Source organism: Passer domesticus, chromosome 18, assembly GCF_036417665.1.
Source record: "Passer domesticus isolate bPasDom1 chromosome 18, bPasDom1.hap1, whole genome shotgun sequence".
NCBI lineage: Eukaryota > Metazoa > Chordata > Aves > Passeriformes > Passeridae > Passer > Passer domesticus.
The window spans coordinates 8,988,673-9,006,272 of NC_087491.1; the positions used below are offsets into that span (position 1 = coordinate 8,988,673).

At 51.9% G+C, this 17,600-nt stretch overlaps 1 protein-coding gene across 4 annotated transcripts in view; it reads left to right on the forward strand.

Annotated features, from left to right (window-relative positions):
- The first annotated feature begins 1,057 nt into the window (after positions 1–1,057).
- NTNG2 (netrin G2) overlaps positions 1,058–17,600 on the forward strand; it is a 51,420-nt gene continuing 34,877 nt past the window's right edge. The window contains exons 1-2 of one of the 4 annotated variants that reach the window (XM_064393905.1): positions 1,058–1,577; positions 4,118–5,207. In XM_064393905.1, the coding sequence (XP_064249975.1) occupies positions 4,995–5,207 (213 nt within the window). In that variant the 5' untranslated portion in view covers positions 1,058–1,577; positions 4,118–4,994. Of the gene's footprint in view, positions 1,578–3,274; positions 3,396–4,117; positions 5,208–17,600 lie in introns of those variants that run through there. The other 3 variants (XM_064393902.1, XM_064393903.1, XM_064393904.1) reach the window with 3 other exon arrangements.

Genomic DNA, 17,600 nt, shown 5'->3' on the forward strand with positions numbered 1-17,600 from the left:
GAAGTTACCATGTGGAAAGTATCAGACCGTGTCCTGGTGTGGAAACTGAGCCAGAATCAAAGACATCCTTGCAGGTAAAGACCACCCTGTGCATCAGCATCGTGTTTAGGCTGGGCCACAGTCAAGACACAATGCCAGCATTTCATAAATCTCACTTATGCTCCAGAATATGGGAAACATTTCCCAGAACGGCTCTAAATCACCTCTGTCTGGTTGCAGGATGAATCGTGGGTTTTCCAGGGACTCTTATATGGGAGAGGCCACCCAGAGACCTCAGGGCAATGGGTCAAAGGAAACCATATAACAAAATACTGAGTGTATGAGGTTCAAACCACGTGTAAGATGGACAATGCATTTTCTGGCTCAGAAATAACTGAATTCTTGGTTAGGAAGGAGCAGTCCTTTTTGGGTGGTTGCATACATAGGAGGCAGTGGCGATTCTTTGGATTTCCTCCCCATAAATGAACTGTCGTTTATCCATGAACTGTCAATTTATCCACGTGTCAAAAACCTGTCGCTGCTCAGCACTTCTGTCTTCAGCAGCTCCCTGGTGCAGGGAAAACTTGGACCTTTACCTGCCACAGTTTTATCCACCTTTTCCACGGCTGGAACCTCCTCTGCCCCTCAGCATGGACACAACAGAGTTGACCTAAGCTTCCCCAGCTGCTTCTCCAGCCCCGAGCTGGAAGCTGCTGTCACACCTCACAGTCCCCCACCTTCCCAAAGCAAAACCTGGTTAAATCTCACAGCACATTCCCACCAAGCATTTCCCAGCCATCTGAATTCCCCATCTCCGAGTTCCCGCTTTGTTTATCCTATTAATTCCAACCACCCCCTCTTCCCCCAACACACACGCACGCAGCCTCATTTACAGCATCTTCACCAGCAGAAGCCTCCCCAAAATATTCAGGGCACACCAAGCGAGGACTTACACGTGTGGGGAAACCCTCGTGACTGGAGATTTTTTTTTTTCTCTCTCTCTCGAGCAAACATGAGCTCATGATTTTAATTTTTTTTTTTTTAAGGTCTTAAAGGAAAAAAATAAAAGAGAAGCCCCGAGGAGCGGCATTCCCGCTGCCGTTATCCAGCCGGGGGCAGCGGGACGGCGCGGATGCTGCACCGGGAGCCGCGGGGCCGCCGGGGCTGAAGGCTCCCGCTCGCAGCCTCCTCTTCCTCGGGTGCTTCTCCCTCCCTCCTCCTCCTCCCCCCCCCTGCATTTCCTCCTGCACCTTTAAGAAGCCCATTGCCGCCGGTGGGATGGTGTGTGCTAAAGCTGCACAGAGGAAGTTACGCAGCCGGGATCAGGCACGGAGATAAAAGCTCCGATTGTGATTGAAAGTGAGAGCAAAAGGGATTTCAGCCTCGGCATTAACTTGCGAGGGGAGCCGGGATTGCACAAAGCTCCCCCGGCCATCTGCCCTTGGGGGCCGGCGGCGCAGCGCCCGCCCGCCGCGCTGGGCAGGGCAGGGCAGGGCTGGGCAGGGCAGGGCAGGGCTGGGCGGTGTGTTTTGGGGGTTTCCCCCGGCCCCGAAGTTCGCTGCTCCGCCGGGAGCCCCTCGCCGCAGAGCTCCCTGCCGGTAAGGACCCGCAGCGCCGGGGATGGGGGGAAAGCGGGGGCGGAGGGGGGGCGGCCAGCGCCGGCATCTGCCCCAGCAGCGTGTCCCCCCGCGCCTCCCGAGTTGTTCCCACGCTTTCCTGGGGTGTCCCGCTCTCTGTCCCCCTCCCCGGAGCATCCCCGGAGCATCCCCGGAGCATCCCCGTCTCCCCGCGGCGGGATGGGGTTTATTTTCCCACTTCGGGAGTTTGGGAAGCCGGGGGGCTCCCCCAGCCCAGGGCGCCGGCTCCCCCCTCCCCGCCGATTCCCTCCCCGGTCCGTGCAGCCCCCCGAAGTCCTTTAGTGTAAAAGAGACCGGGGAGGATGGGGCGGAGCGGGAGCAGCATCGGGTTTTGCCGGGAACCGCGAATCCATCAGGGAGAGCGGCGGGATGCGAGGGGCATTTCCAGGTTTTCTGCCGGGAGCCGCGCAGCGCTGTGGCGGGGTTCGGGCTCCCGTCCCCCCGCGGTGTCCCCAACCTCGCTGTCCGGGCTGCGGGGAAGGGATGGTCAGCGTGGCAAAGAGGAGAAGAACTCCGCTCCCCGAGCGCGGGGGGAGAGCGGAGAGTTCGTGGGGAGAGCAACACTTCTGAGAGAAAATTAAAAACTCCTTCATTGAGTTTACTTTCTGCTCTTAATCCGAGAGCAGCTCAGTTGTTGCTCAGCGTTGTCCCTTTATTTCAATAGGGTGTTAATCCAATAGTAAGAAAAAAACCCGGAGCCGGCTAAGTCAAGACACAATCTAATTTTGTGTTTTTAATACTCTGGCTATCAGTCCCCAGTGAGTGCTGAGTACTCTTCAAAGAGAACAAAGAGCATTGATTCTATTTGTTCCCATGAACTGCAGTTTCTTAATAATATCAGGTGAAGATTTATTTTCTGAGAACTAAACCAAATCAAGCAGGGTGAAACCTTTAATTTGGGGAGCCTCTCTGCCCCGTTTGCAGTATGTTGACTCATTCCAGAGCAACATTCCAACTATTTCTGCAAAGGGACAGGACTGGCTAAGTGGGTGTTGAGCCGCAGACTTCACCCCAAACCCGCTTGCCTGGCTGGTGGACAGACAGTAAATACATTTTTTCCCAGCAAATTTTCACTTCCCTGGGAATCTGTGACATTTAGCCAGCATAACAAGACACTAATAGATATTATAGATCCTTTCTACCTGGGTTTTTCCCTGACAGCCATTCATGTGCAAGATATAATTGTTGAGGCTGTGAAAATAGATCCATAAACTTAACAGCATTGGAGTCCTCATTAAAACTACCCTGCTTGTTTTCTACACAATACCAGAGTCTCTCACTCTCGCTGTTATCAGGCACTTGGCAGTGACCAGTTTGATGTAATAATTAGGAACTGACTTGTTATAACTGAAAAGACAGCTCTGATGTAAGTAGGACTTATAAACACTGTGTCACACTGGCTTATTATTTTTACTACATTTACTCATAATATAAAAATAGCAGCCAGTCTATTCTTTTTCTGGGAGTTTATTCAGGTCCAACGCAGCTATAACAGGCTCTTCGTTGAGAGCTGGCAACGAAGCATGAGAGACAGCTTCTCTTTTCTGAACTCATTCATCTCAATCAGCAATCTTTCAAGCAAAAACGGGGGAAAGGGAGATGGTAGCAGAGCGGTGTGAAGCCCCTGAACACGGATCAATGCATCTGTTAACCTGGAGTTTCTGAGCTTGAGTAACTGAGCTTCATGAGAAAGGAAATGCTAAGCATGCTGTTGAAGCAGATATGCCTCAGTTGTGAGAGAAAAGTTGGGGAAAGAAATAGAAAGGGAATTATCCAAAGGTAAATTTCTGTTCTGGATGTGTGCCTCCCACCTTCTTGGATGAGATCTGCCTCCTGAATCTAATACTGAGAGAGGGTTTGACTTTTCCCCCCTCCCCGCTTCGGTTCTTTGTCATTTTGTTTTGTAATTACTTACAATTTTTATAGCTCTACTGGAAAGACAACAAAATTGCAGAAATGTTGTTCTAACCTGAAATGAATACTGGGAAGGTCATTGCTCTTTGTATTAGGTGAACCTAAATGTTATTAGGACTTTAAATTGTTTTTTATTAAATGTTATTGTTCAGATAAATCATATGTGGGGATGCTGGACAATGTATCTGTCTCCCCAGCTGTCTTATTTATTTGCTTATCTTTTTAGGACTATCAATTTGTCTGTCTGTCCCTTCTCTGTCTGCATATTCCCCATCTTCTAATGACCCATAGCTGCTTCTTGATATCATTTGAAGACCCATTAGAGCTCCTGTTGTCCAGCTGCTGTTGCAAAGCAGATACCTTAAATTGGGCAGCGCTCCTTCCCTTCTCCCAGACAGCAGAAAAGCCATAAGCATCTTACTATGGATTGCTTTTTATTAAAGTTGTATATCTCCCTGTTACAAAAACCTGTCTGGTGGCTTGGCAAGCCCAGCTGAGGGCTCTGCCTCCTCAGGGACTCCTGTTCTTCCTCTTGCTCCAGCTGTCCCCCCTTTCTCCCACCTAACCTGTCTCCCAATTTCTCACAGGTCCCTCCTGCTGATGAGCTCTGCCTTTGTCCTGACCATGAAAGAGAGAGGAGATCTCAGGTAGCCCCATGGATTGCAGCTGAAGGCTTTGGGAACTTGGTGCTCCGTTGCCAAAAGGCAGAACTGGACAGGAATCCTCGCCACCACCACAGGACACAGCGGGAGAAGCCAAGGCCAGCCCTGCCCCAGTCACCCCAGTGACCACCCAGCACCTGCCGGGACCACCACGGGTCTGGGCACCGACCTGCTCACGCTGACACAGCCATCCTTTGGGAAAAAGCTCCAAGCGGTCTCTCTTGTCAGAGTGGTACTGATGACCAGATGCTCTCTTTATTTTATGTGCTAATGTTCTAACACCCCAATAATTAAGGCAGACACAGTTTAAGGCACTTTCCACAGCGACGCATTTGGAGCAGACCAGAAGGTTGAGGAAAACCTGATCCAGCACCATCTCACGGCCTCTCCAATTTACTCCTATCAAATTTCATCAGCAGCTCAGAACTTGATCTTTGTATTGATTGACTGGAGTCACCTCTAGATATTTTCATGCTGATTTGGAAGACCTTTCGTACAATAAAAGGGGGAAAAAATGAGGTTAAGGAAGACTTTTGACCACTGATCAGCAACTCCGGCCAAAACTTTCCCAATCAAGTGAATTGCAAAGTTGGCTTCCGTGCCAAGAGGAACTTTCCACGTCCAGACCCAGCGTGCAGAGTGGGACCATCCCTGTTCCTGGCTGGATCTCCTTCGACTGGAGCACTTTTAGATGAGGAGTTTCCATGCTGATCCCGAGAGCCACCCCTAGCCCAGCCGCCGCCTTCCTCGGGACTCTCGGCCCTGCCCTCGCCCAGGGACCCCGCGCTTGGCCGCAGCTGCCATGCTCTACCTGGCTGCTCTCCTCGTGCACTGCGTCCCCCTGGCCATGGGCCAGTATGACATTTGCAAGTCCTGGGTGACCACGGATGATGGCCCGTCATGGGAGTTTTATGCCTGCCAGCCCAAGGCCATGCGGATGAAGGATTACGTGACCGTGCGGGTGGACCCGGCAGGAATCACTTGTGGGGACCCTCCGGAGAGGTTCTGCACCCATGTAAGTGTTTGCTCCCTTATTTGCTGGCTTAGAATGGGCTCTGCTGGTGGCTGGAAGCAGTGTCCAGCCCAGGTGCCACTGGGAGGATGTCCTGGGTCAGGGTGTCCCTGACCTGTGAGCTGTCGGTGTGCAGAGCACCCTGCCCATCCCAGGGCTGAGCCTGTCCTGCAGCAGGGATGGGGCTGGCATGCTCAAGGGAGGGTGAGGAGGAGCCAGGGAGGGCAGAGCAAGTCCTGCTGGGTGAGGTCTGGGTTTTGGGAAAGCTCTGTCCCTGCAAGCACACAGCCTGAGCTGCTCCTCTGCTGGCTAAAGTGTGGGCTGTGCTCTCCAGTCCCATCCCCAAGGGCTGCTCCAGCACTGTGGGATTTTATAGGATGTGGGCAGATGGTCTCAGTTTGAGGCAGCATGAAGGGCAGGGCAGGGGAGTTTGGCCCCCGCACACCCACAGCTCTGGCAGTTGGTCTGACAACCACAAACTTCACTAAAGCCCCTGAAAATGTGGTTCTCCCTCTCTTCAAGCCTCCACATGAAAGGGCTCTGTGGATAGACAGTTGCCCTTGTAGTTAAAATCTTTAACTTATTTTCTCTTAAATATTAATCATTGCATTTCATTCCGTGCACCACAAAGCTCAGCAGGAGCATTTGATTTATAATTCACAAGGCTTTACATTGTTAAAGAGTTCAGGGGTCAAAGCAAAGAGCAAAACAGTAATGCCCCCTCCCAAAGGTCCCCCAGGAGTGGTCCAGGCACACAGTTAAGGGACAGACACCAAGCCAGCCCATGCTGGCAGGGTTTCCACTGGGCTGAGCACTGGACAAGGAGTGTCTTCTAAAAGAGTATATTATTCTTTTATTATAATGAGAAGGGGAGTTCTCCCTCTAAATCAGTGCAGGGAGTCCCATTTTCTATTGCCAGTGCTACCACATGCCTCAGTTTGCCACCCTGGGCCCAGCCAGTCAGGGCACCTCTTGAAAATCCGAGAGAAAAATGCTCCTGTGACACCAAGGAGTGCCAAACATTTATGATCATCAGAACATGCTGTCAGTAGTTACCCAGTTCCCTCCAGCCTAAGGGCTCTCATTAGTACCAGGGAAGACATTTCCACTAATTCCTGATAAGTAGCAGCTTTTCCTTTTAAAAGATCGTTTGAAAAGAAAGATTAAGTCCAAGGCTGCAAATAAAACTGTTAACTATTGATGGGTCAGTCTGTATTTCCATTTATCTGACTGACTGCAGGAGGATTAAAAGGAGAACACCAGATTGCTTCCCACTACACTCACTGCAGGTCTTTGCAAACCCTCTCTGGTTAAGGATGCTCCAGACTTCAGCTCCACTGACCTCCAAGGAAGCAAGAGACACAAACTGCAATCAGCTCCCTGCATCTCTTGATTCAGTCAATACTGAGCTGAAATCTTTCTATTCTGGGCACCAGCAGTATTTCCTTGTAGCGTACGCCTGCCATGTGCTGTAACACTTGCAAACACCGTGTACAGCCGTGAATGAGAGCTACACAAATGCAAAACATGGATTTGCCTCCCTGTCCCTGCCTCACCCCAGCCTGGCCCGGCTCTCGCCTCCCAAAGCAGAAACCAGCACTCACAGCACTGTCCCTGAGCAATTCCCTGGTGAAGCATCAAGCTAAGAACAGGAATAGTAAACTGCAAGGTATTTTTTTAAGATTTTTTTGGGATGGGTTTGTGAAATACCACTGTGTTCATGGCCCTTTTTCCCCCATCTTACGCCAATGCTGTTCTCTCCAGAGGAGTAAAGAGTTGTGAAAATGAAGCAGAGGAGGAGCAGCCAGGCTGAGGTGAGCAAGGAGCCCACCCAGCACCCAGTGCACAGAGCAGGGGCTGGCTGCAGGAGAGATCCACCCTTAGGACTGGAGTGCTGTGGGCTGGGAGGCCACCAAGGCAAATTTTCACCGCCTCTGTCACCGAGAACGACACGTGGCCACTTTCCTGCTGAGCATCCCCTTATGGTCAGTGGAAAGTGGACTCAGCAAGAAGCGGCCCTTCCATCGCCGGTGCTGGGTGGTGACTTGACACCTATCGACGTGCAGGGGAGGGAGAGGAGCCCGCAGAGGATGTGAGCCGAGTCCTGCTCCCCTGCTCTAAGGAAGTGCTGGGCAGAAATCGATGTCTCTGCCCACAGATCATTAGAGCCCCCGAGCCCTGCAGAGGGGAGGGCCAGCAGCTCACAGCAAGCCAGGGCAGCTCCTCGCTGCCAGCCTGCTCAGGCGCCTTTTGGTGTCCTGTTATCCTTTCTCTTCAGGTTTTTAATTATTTCCTTGTAACAGGTGGGTTCTCATAGGAGCCTGCCTTTCCAGCAGAGAAGTTCTTACGGTGACTGTATTGCTTTCTTAGGTGTCTTTCAAAACAGCAGGGGACTGTCCGTGCAGTTAAACTCGCGTTGCTCGGAATTAAGCGCAGCCCAGCGGGGCTCCTGCCCTGCTCAGACAGCTGCAATCAAAACTAAAGACACACAAACACCGGTCCGTGCTGAAGGCAGCCAGGCAGGGATGAGCTGAGCCGTGTCCCCGTGCAGGGCAGGCCAGGAGCAGAGTCCTGGGGACAGTCAGGACCTTGTCAGACAGCGAGCGTGCCCTGCCAGGCTGCACAGCCCCCGGGGTCACACGCTGCCCTGCCGCAGCTCCAGCAGCACTTCTGCACAAAGAAACTTCAAGAGATGGCAGGGATTATTTGGAGGACCGTCCTTTGTGTTTTATAGCAATTCTGGTCACATCTGGCTGCTTCCTTCTGATTGGGAAGCGTTTTGCTGCTTATTAAAGTCAAGGGTTTTGCTTTTTCCACAGTTTGTGAACCCCTGTTCCTATTCATGGCACTGCCTTCCTGGCAGGGTCACCTGAAAAATGAATTGTACTTTGCCTCCTGGCAGGGCAGGGGGAATGGTGGGAGCAGGAAGACAGATGGATAAGTAAATAAAAGCCTGAATGAAACTGAAAGTGTGACTGAAGACTAATAGGGAACAGATCTTTTAAACCAAGGGTGTCGAGGGAGGGGTGAGACTTCAAAGATCACAGGCAGGGCATGGCACAGAGCAGCTGAACGTGGATTTCAGAGGAGAGGGGTTTGCAGGGCAGGCCCAGCTGGGAAATGGCCAAGCTGCACATCCCCATGGGGCAGAGGGGAGATGTGGTGCTCCTTCACCTTCCCACCCTCCTGGGCAGGAGCAGGAGGAGGGTGGCACAGCTGGCAGGCTGCTCCCAGGTGTTGAGATGCTCTGAGATGCTGAAGCACTCCTTTGAGCAGAGACCTTTGGGAGTTTCACTTCCAAGCGTCAGCGCTTTGCACGCAGGATAAAAAATTCCTCAGGATTTGTGGGGAATTCACACACAGGGCGTGCAGTGGGGAGCAAGCAAACAGCAAAGCCCAGCCCCAGCTCCTTGCAGCTCGAGGGGTTTCCAAATCATTCCAGCAGAAACAAGGAGAGGTCCCCATAACAGACTGTCATTATGGGATGGCTTTGCTGCTCCTTGACATCCCAGTGAGAGCACAGGGAACCCCCCTTGCTGCAGGAATGGGAGCTTTATCTCCCCCCCTAAAGTGTCAAGACAGTATTTCTTGTTCTGACAGCACTCTTTGATGCAGGGCTGAGCTCTCAGCCCATATTGATGGGTCAGGGGTATTTTTATTTGGCGTCAGCATTGTTTCATCAGCTAATAGAGCTTGTTGACTTTGGCACGAGTACATGAAAGGAAAAGGCTTTATTTATTCATTACACATGCAGCCAAATTGGATGTTTAGTTTAATTCTTAGCTAAACTTTTCTGAATGACATGTGGTTATAAGGCTTGTACTAAAGGACTGTTTCTCCTGTGGGCTGGGTGCTAAAATTGGAAAAAGCAGAGAAACCTTTGGGCTAAGAAATCCTTTTCCCTGCATTTTTAGCCCATCTCATACAACTCCACCCATCTATATCTTTGTACACCTGTTTAGGTGCAAACAAGGGATTGTGGGTTTAGAGATGATTAAAAGCCAAAGATTTTAAAGAAGGAAGGGAAAAAGAATTGCTTCAGCAATGCTCTTCCAAAAGCATTTTTAAAGATGCAGCATGTTCTGGTGGTTAAAGGATGGACTCATCCCTTCTGGTACCCTGAGCAGAGACCCACAGCTCCTTCCCAGCCCACCAGAGTTCTGTCTTGTTTTGAGTAGAACCAGGATCAAAGAACAAGGTATTCTCAGCTTTTTGGCTGCCCTAGGATTCAAGGACATCCTTTGGGCTAAGCAGAGCCTGTATACAAGTCCAATGGAAAATCCTTTCCAAGAAAAGCGGATATTCTCCCTCCTCCTTGAATAAATCAGCACTACCCACTGCTGGTGGCAAACCCATCCTTGGCTGTAGAACTCTCCTTTGTTCTTCATTGTGGAACCCCTATGGCCCTGGGGATGATCACTTTGCCTTTATGCCAGAATTCAGCAGCACAAGAAATTCACTCTGTGCTGTCAGATCACCTGTACAGCCCTGGTGGGGCTCTAGGGAGAGAAAGAAGTGACTTTCTTTTCCCAGCTGCAAAGTGCTAACAGCCCCTCTTCCCCCCTGGAAGCCTCCAGTCCCTTAAATTAACACCTGGAAAAAGCTCCCCTTTCCTTGAGGAAAGCCTGGAAAAGACAACTTGCTGCCATTTACACCCAGAGGAAAGTCTCCTAGTCCAGCCCTTGCACCCATCGTGGCACTGCTTTTGAGTGTGGGAGAAAGAGCTGAGGCCTTTTGGTTCTGTTCCCACCCTTAATCACTCCTCAGCATCAGGGTTGCTGCAGAGGACACTGTTTGAAGTCAGGATCGGTGGCTCCTTGCCCTTGGGGCCAGACCCTTGGGTTGTACATTATTAGCTGCTCAGCAAATTACACACTGCTCTTCTCCTGCCACTGAGGCCACTTCAGAGTGCAGCAGGATCTTGGTGTTTTAAAAGGAAAGGCTTCACAGAAAAATGAAAGAATACAATTTAGCTTCAAATTAGAGAGTGCTGAGCAAACTGGATTTTCCCTCAACAGCCTGTAACAACTTCCTTAAATGCCCAGTTCGGGATTCATCTTGTTGTAAAGTGGGATGCAACTCCCCTAACAAGGATCATTTCCAACTGCTGATGGAAAAGACACAGTGATAAAAATGAAGCTGTCAAGTAGATTTAATTGGTACAGTGAGCAAGAAAGTTTTCCCCTACCTTGAAGGTATTCAGGAAGAGTAAAACTACTTTTAAGAAAAGCTTTGCTCTTCAAAGGGAACATGTCCAGATGTGAAAAACAGAAGAGAATGGACTGAAGACTTGAGGGCAAGTGTGGCCAGAGCTGGGAGAGCAGTTCTTGCAGCAGCCCTTATACAGGAGCTCCAGGTGCCACAGCTTTCCATAGGCAACATTTGAAGCCAAAGGTATTCAGGGAAATCTTCCCTATTTATTTATTTATTTTAAAATCTGTATCATATTCTATAGCATAGATATGATTTTCCAATAAACTTTAAAAGGATTTCTCCCTGCCTGAGTGGGAAGAGGTGCTATTCTCCCACGCTGTGGTTTCCCCGAGTGAAAGTCCAGTTCTAACCTTAGTTTCAGATCCCAAACCACCCTTTTACCCTTTTGAGACGTGGAGCTTTGGCTGGCCCAGTTACTCAGGCAGTTTGACACAGAGCACAGGTTTCTGTGTTGGAAAACCCCAAAGAGGCTTTTTCCTCCCCAAACCACACAGCACTGCTGGGTGACCATTCTGAAGATGGCTTTGGGGAGAAGCAAAGCCCTGCAAACAGGGATTTGGACTCCCAGCCTTCACCCCAGGTAGATGAGCCATCCCTGCAGCCTCAGACATGTCCCATGAGGTTCCCACTCATCCCCCCTCTTCCAGGCAGGGCCACCAGCACGCCCAGAGGGGACAATGGCAGCACTGACCCTGCTGGTGCCCTGCTCCACTGCCCTGCCCCGTTTGGCAGGGTGCCTCTGCACATCTGCTCAGTGCCACCTGCAGCCAGGCTCGGGGGAACCTCTGCCTTTTGCCTCGGGGGGATTTCTGCTTTGGTCAGGCTCCAGCCACAGGGGCTCCAGCCACTCTGTGCTGCAGAGTCACCAGGCTGGGTCTCATCCCCACCTGTGCAGGAGCCTCTGAGGAGCAGCTTTCCCTTCGTTCCCCTCCGTGGAGCAGCTCCAGCACGGTGCCACCCCTCCAGCCAAGGTGCTGCACCCCCCAGAGCAGTGGGGTCCCTGCTGCCCCGTGCTGAGCCCCACAGGGATGCTGCCACCACCGTGTCCAGTCCTGCCCTGGCACCTCCACGTCCCAAAGGGAGAATTAGCACAGATTCCACTGGTTTCTGCTCCAGCCAAAGGGTTTGTAGCTCCCCATCTACTGGCTGAGTCAGCTGCTCCAGCTCTGTAGTGCTGCCAGTCAGGAGGTTTGGGGAGCCCTGCCTGAGGACAGGATCACTGTCGGGGTCTCGGGGACAGCCAGGACGTGTTTTGGGCTGCCACAACTCAATCCAAACCTCCGACAGGCACCTGCTGAGTTGCTCCCCTGACACAGAGCATTAAGCAGCCAAATGCTTTTCCCACAGCAGCCAAGGCAGAGTGCCTGATGCAGCAGCCAGCCACAGGAGCCCTGCTCAGAGGCTGCCGTGGGTGCAGGGGTACCCATCACCCAGCTGTGCCCCCTCCACACAGGCTCTGGGCAACATCTGCACCTCCATTTGAGAAGGTGCAGAGCCTCCACTCCCTCCCCTCTCCCACCCCCGGGCTCTGCATCCTGCCCTCCCCCATTCAAACTATCAGGGCCTCTCTTGCAGAATAAATTATTAATAGCGGCGTAGCGAGCCTCTCTGCAAAGGCTGCATGTATTGAGCTTACAAGGCGCACAGGCTTTTAGAGAGCAGGACACTTTTCCTACTTCCTAAGCAATTTCTTAGTCCTGAATCAATAATGCACTCGCAGCCCTGCACACAGGTCGCTGCTGCTGTGCTCCTGCTGCTGGGGGCTGCGGACACAAATACATCTCTGTAGCAAGATGCAAGGGCTTAATAATCTGGCAGGGAAGGGATGGGGCGGAATCCAAGCAGCTTAATTTGTAAACAAGCTTCAGGGAAGTGCCCTGGGAAGAGCAAAGCTTGCAAGTCCCCGGTACAGAAAGTCTGAGTTTGGAGACAAGCTAAAAAGCAGTCAATGGGATTAATCTGCTGGTTTTGAACGCGTGCCCGTGGCTGCCAGCTGAGGGGTGTCTGGTTTATCTGATCCCAGGGCTAGGCCTGATCCCTGGCCTCTGATCCCAGGCTCTGGGTCACCCCAGTGCCCAAGGGGGAGGTTGAGGGGTGCAGCCCCGGCAGGGAGGTGGGGGTGGAGGTGAGCCCAGGGCGGCAGGAGGGCTGGGGTTAGAGCAGCTCACCGGGGGATTAGCAGTTCACAAAGAAAGAGCTGCTCAAAAATGATTCCACGGGAGGCCGGGCTGCTGCGGGTGGTGTGTGTGTATACCCAGCACAGATGAGATTATCTGCTTAGGAGTGGAATTTTCCGGGCAGTGTTAACCCTTGTGCCGCCCCCAAACCAGCTGCAGACGCCTCTCAGGACAGGGAGCTGGGCAGGGCACCCAGCAGCAGCAGCAGAGCTGCTCCCAGGCCACCCCTGGCCTTTGGACATGGAGGTGCTGCTTCCAGGCCACTCTGCAGACAGCATGCTTGGAGAGGTCACCCATGGGCTGGGCTGGTTTCAGGCTGCAGGCTGAAATTCCTCCCGTAACCAGATTTTCTGTTTCTGGCTCAGCCAGAGTGGGCGTGAGGGGATTTGTGTCGGTGCAGGAGCTGCGTCGCCAGGGTGCACAGGTGACTCGGGTCAGCCTTGAGTGTCACAAGCTGCACCTCCCTCTGGATCCTCCCTTTGTGTCACCCTTTTGCCGAGGCTGTGTCATTTACAGTGCAAAGACCAGTTCAGGCCCTTATCATGAGGTGCTGCCAGACCACAGGGAGAGTTTCAGACACAGCGTGGGATGAGAGCAGAGATTTCCTTGAGCCTCACATCCAGGCTGGGTGAGGGAGACACTGCTCTGCCCTGCTGCAGGTGCCTGGGGGAGTTCAGTCCTCAGAAAGGTGAAGCCCACAATGCCTTGTGAAGCCCAGACCTGCTCCTGAAATCCCTCCCTGCCTCAATTTTCCCATCTGGATGGAGACAGGACACTGCCCTGCCACCGGCCCACCCTGTCTGGCACGGCGATGTCTCCCCAGGGCTGGTGGAGAGAGAGAAGGGCACGGTGCTGAGCCTGGATGAAATACGAACGAGATGCTTCTGGAATTCAGAGCAGGCTGGAGGGGGAAGGGGCAGAGCAGCCACTGTAGGGCTGGAATCTCTTCTCTGGCGGAGAGACGGGCCCAGGGGAGCCCGGGAGCCTTGAGCGAGCGGCGCTGCTCGCTGAATGAGTACCTGCTTCAGGCCAAAGGCAAGAGGCAAAACAGCAAAATGTCTCGCTGAGCGCGTCCCAGAGTCTCACCCAGAGCCGGCGGGGCTGGTTCTGCTGACTCACGCTCTGCCAAACACAGCACACGGGCAAAGCCTGTCCTAACGCCCCGGCCAGGGGTGACCTTGTGCTCGGACAGCCTCGGATCCGGCAGGAAGGGGAAGGAAGCGGAGGAGCAATCAATCCCCCAAACCACCATCAGAGGAGATGGAGGGTGTGACATTCGGCTGAGCCAGAATTAGCAGCAGATCTGTGGAGGGACCCCATTTCCACCCGATTAATAATTCATCCCAGCTCTGCCTTTACCTGCTCATAAACAGCAAACAGCTTGTTAGCGAGGACGGTTTTCTCCCCTTTTGCTGCCTCTGCCTTAATAAGAGCCCCTTGCAGATGGCTGGGGGAGGGAGGGGGCAGAGGAAGGACACATCAGTGAGCAGAGCACCCCACCAGCCCTCCCTGAGCTCTGAATCCTATCCCATCCCATCCCGAGCTGCCCTTCCCCTGCAGAGGTGAGGCTGCAAAATAACCTGGGTGCCTTGCCAGAACCTTCCAACCCACGTGGGCCACCTCAAAACGTCCCTTTGGAGGGGCACTGGGAAGAGGAGAGTGATGCCTGGAGGATGTGCAGATGAAGGCTTTGCTGGAGCATTCCCAGGTGGTTCTTGGGTTGCAGCTGCTCGAGCAGCCCATGGGAAAACTGCATCTTCTACCTTGTGAGACAGCTCCTGTCTTATCTGAAATATGACTTGACCAAAGAGGTATTTTAAAAACAACAACCAAAAAAAATAAGCAGAAAACATAGCATCTTGAGGAAAGACTCCCCAGAGTCTCCACAGTCCAATGCTGTGGTGCTGGCCCCCTTAGGAGCCTCTCCCTGCACGCTGACAGGCATCCCAAAGCTGCTCCTGAGATGTTCTCCAGGTTCCAGTCACAGCTGTGCACTGGGGAAAGCCCACTGCCCGCTTGGGGGACAGGGGAATCCATGCAAAACCAATGGACCTGGCCAGGCAGATCCCAGTGTCACCCCGTGTCCCTCAGAGGAGGGCACAGACCCTCACCTGGGCTCACAGGGAAGGGGATTTGTGGGGCTCTTTGGCATAAGAGGGGCCTCGTGTTTCTCCTGATCCCTCTCCATGCTCCCAGCCCTCTCTGCAGTGAGTTGTGCCACTTGCCAGCTGTTGGAAATAATCGCTGTAAATTAATTACGGTTGTTTCACCCCTCTGATCCCTCCCAGCCCATGAATAGAGAGAAAATTAATTGTTAGAGAGTATTTCCAGCTCTCTTAGAGTCCCACCCTGGCCACTGGCAGCTTACAGTTTATGCCCTAAAGCATGAGATTTAATTACTCACAAATGTTATTTTTGATCATAAAATCACCTTGTCTTGTCATAAATCCAGATAGAGCAGTTGAACCCTCAGATCAGGAGCAGCAAGAGTGAAAACTCCCTGAAATGTCATTAGGACGAGGCTGTTTTTTCTCCTGGGTAAATGCAATTCTGTTTGGGAAGCAGCACCACGTCCTGGAGTGATTATTGGAAGAAAAGCCAAGGAAGTCTCCCAAAACACACATCACTCAGGGTGGCCCTTGTCAGAAATTTCCGTTGCAGAAAATGGGTTGAACTCTGTGTCACTGGGGAGGTTCAGGGTGGCTGGCACTGGAGCTGGGTCAGGCACCTTCCCTGCCCAGAGGGCGATTTCCCTGTGCTGATTTCCCCACACCAGAGCACACCCAGCAGGGGAATGGAGAGCCTGGCAGTGAGGAAAGCCAGGGCAGGGGATGGAAGGGAAGTGAAGCCCTGCAGCTCAATCTCAGCGTGAGCTGGGGGCACTCAGGAAAGGAAATGTGCTGGGAAGGCCATTCCAGCTCCACCTCACAGCCTGTGGAGCCAGTGCATCCAACGAGGTGCTGGGCAGGGGAAGGGAGAGGGGAAAATAAAACTTTGTGAGGAATGTGGTCCAGAACATCCACAGGACAGGCAGGGATGGAGTGGGCTGGCCGTGGTCCCCTCTGCAGCTTGGGGACCCCTGTGTCCCATGGCCATCAGCCCTGCCCGTGACAGACAGGGGAGGGGAGGCTGCAGGACACCTGCAGTGGCACTGCTCCACAGCGAGGACATTAGCAGGGCAGGAGGGATCAGGTGCACATGGAGATTTTGCTGATCCCCTTGTTTTTTGCAGGATTTGGAGGAAATTTGATACCAATTTCAGGACTCTTGCAGCACGAGGAAAACGCGGGGACTTTGTGAACCTCTCCTGCTGCCCTTTGAGCAGAAACTCAAAGGCAGAGTCGTAGGTGTGCCAAGGGAAGCTCAGGGGCCTTGGGTGTCCCAAGGGAAGCAGAAAGACCTTGGGATGCTCCTGAGAGCTCCTTAAGCATCACAGCTGGATGTGGTGGGGGCTACAGAGGGAATTGTCCCCTCCTAGATGGAGGTTCAGACCAAGGTTTCCTTGGTCACAAGCAGTCCCAAGAAGGAGGGAAGGAGGTTCCTGTGCTATCACCTGCTTTTCCTGGCTCTGCAGACTCTCTGGGGTTCCATCAAACAGCCCCCAGTCCCAACCAGAGCCAGATCTTGCAGGAGAGCCTGGAGACACCCAAGGTCTGAGAGGTCTCTGGCTGGGTTTGAGAGCCAGTTCTTAGAGAGAAAAAAACACTCCAAAAGAAAGTACCCAAGAGAAACCCAGACAGCAGCACTGATCTTTGTGCTGAAGAAACGCTTTTGACTTTTTCCCCTTTAATAAAAATCTTCCTATAATGCACCAAGGATTTCTACCCCCCACCCCCAATTAAAAAATTACAAAGTTTTGTTTTCCAAAACTCATCCAGGTTGATGAGACCTTGTCATTACTCTTATTAGGAGACTGTAATTAAAAACAAGTAGTCCCAGGGTGCTCTAGGTTTTGGCAGAGGCCTTGGTTTAAACACAAGTCCATCAAGCAGAAGAGATCCCCAAAAGCAAAAGAACTTAAGGACAATTCTCAAGACACCACTAAACAAATCACACCAGGTGGGAGCATCCTTGGCTGAGCAGTACAAACTCTCACATCATCTACTCATTGTTCCTTGCTCAAATCTTGTTGGGTTTTTTCTCCTTTAATATTATTATTATTAATAATATTATTATTATTATTTTTCTTCACTATGCAGCTAGTGGTTGCAATTGCTTTCCAGCTTCCCTTTGGCATGGAGATCTAAAAGCTGCAGTCCTATTTCTGTGCAGCTTTCACCATTCACAACAGATGTCTAGTTTGTTTAAAATATTCAACAGCCTAATGATTAATCAAGCAATTGCACCTACAAAATTATATAATTTTATGCTATGAGGCTTTAAAATGGTATTATCTGCTAGGAAAAAAAAAGGAACTTTTGCGCTCATTAAGAGCCCTAAAAACCATCTGGGCTTTGTAAAACTGAGGCCTTTTGTTGTGGCTGGTTTCCCCCATTCCCCCCTTCCCAGCAGCATCCTGGATTCCTGTCATCCTGCTTTGTCAGACCAATATCTCATTTCTTAAGAAATCCTCCTCAAGGAGCAAGTCTCTGCTGTCACCTTCAGAAAGTCCCTTTTGCAGCATTTCTGCCCAGAGCTGGCTCCAGGCACCAAGAGGAGGCAGAACCCAAGGGCTGGGTCAGCAGCACCAGGGCTGGGACACAATTCCAGCTCAGGGACTGGGCTCACGGGAGTGCACCTGGAGCAGGGCAGCCCCCAGAGTCACCCCAGGCTGGGATGAAGCACTGAGAGCAGCCCTGCCAAGGAGGATTCAGAGCCCCAGGGTCTGAAGAGGGTCTACAGGAAAGATGGGGAGGGCTCTGTATTATGAATTGTAGTGTTAGGACAAGGGGTAATGGCTTTAAACTAAAAGAGAGCAAATTCAGATTAGCTGTAGGGAAAAAAAACTTTTATAAGGAGTGTGATGAAATACTGGCATGGTCAAACCTCAGAGGTGATGGGTGTC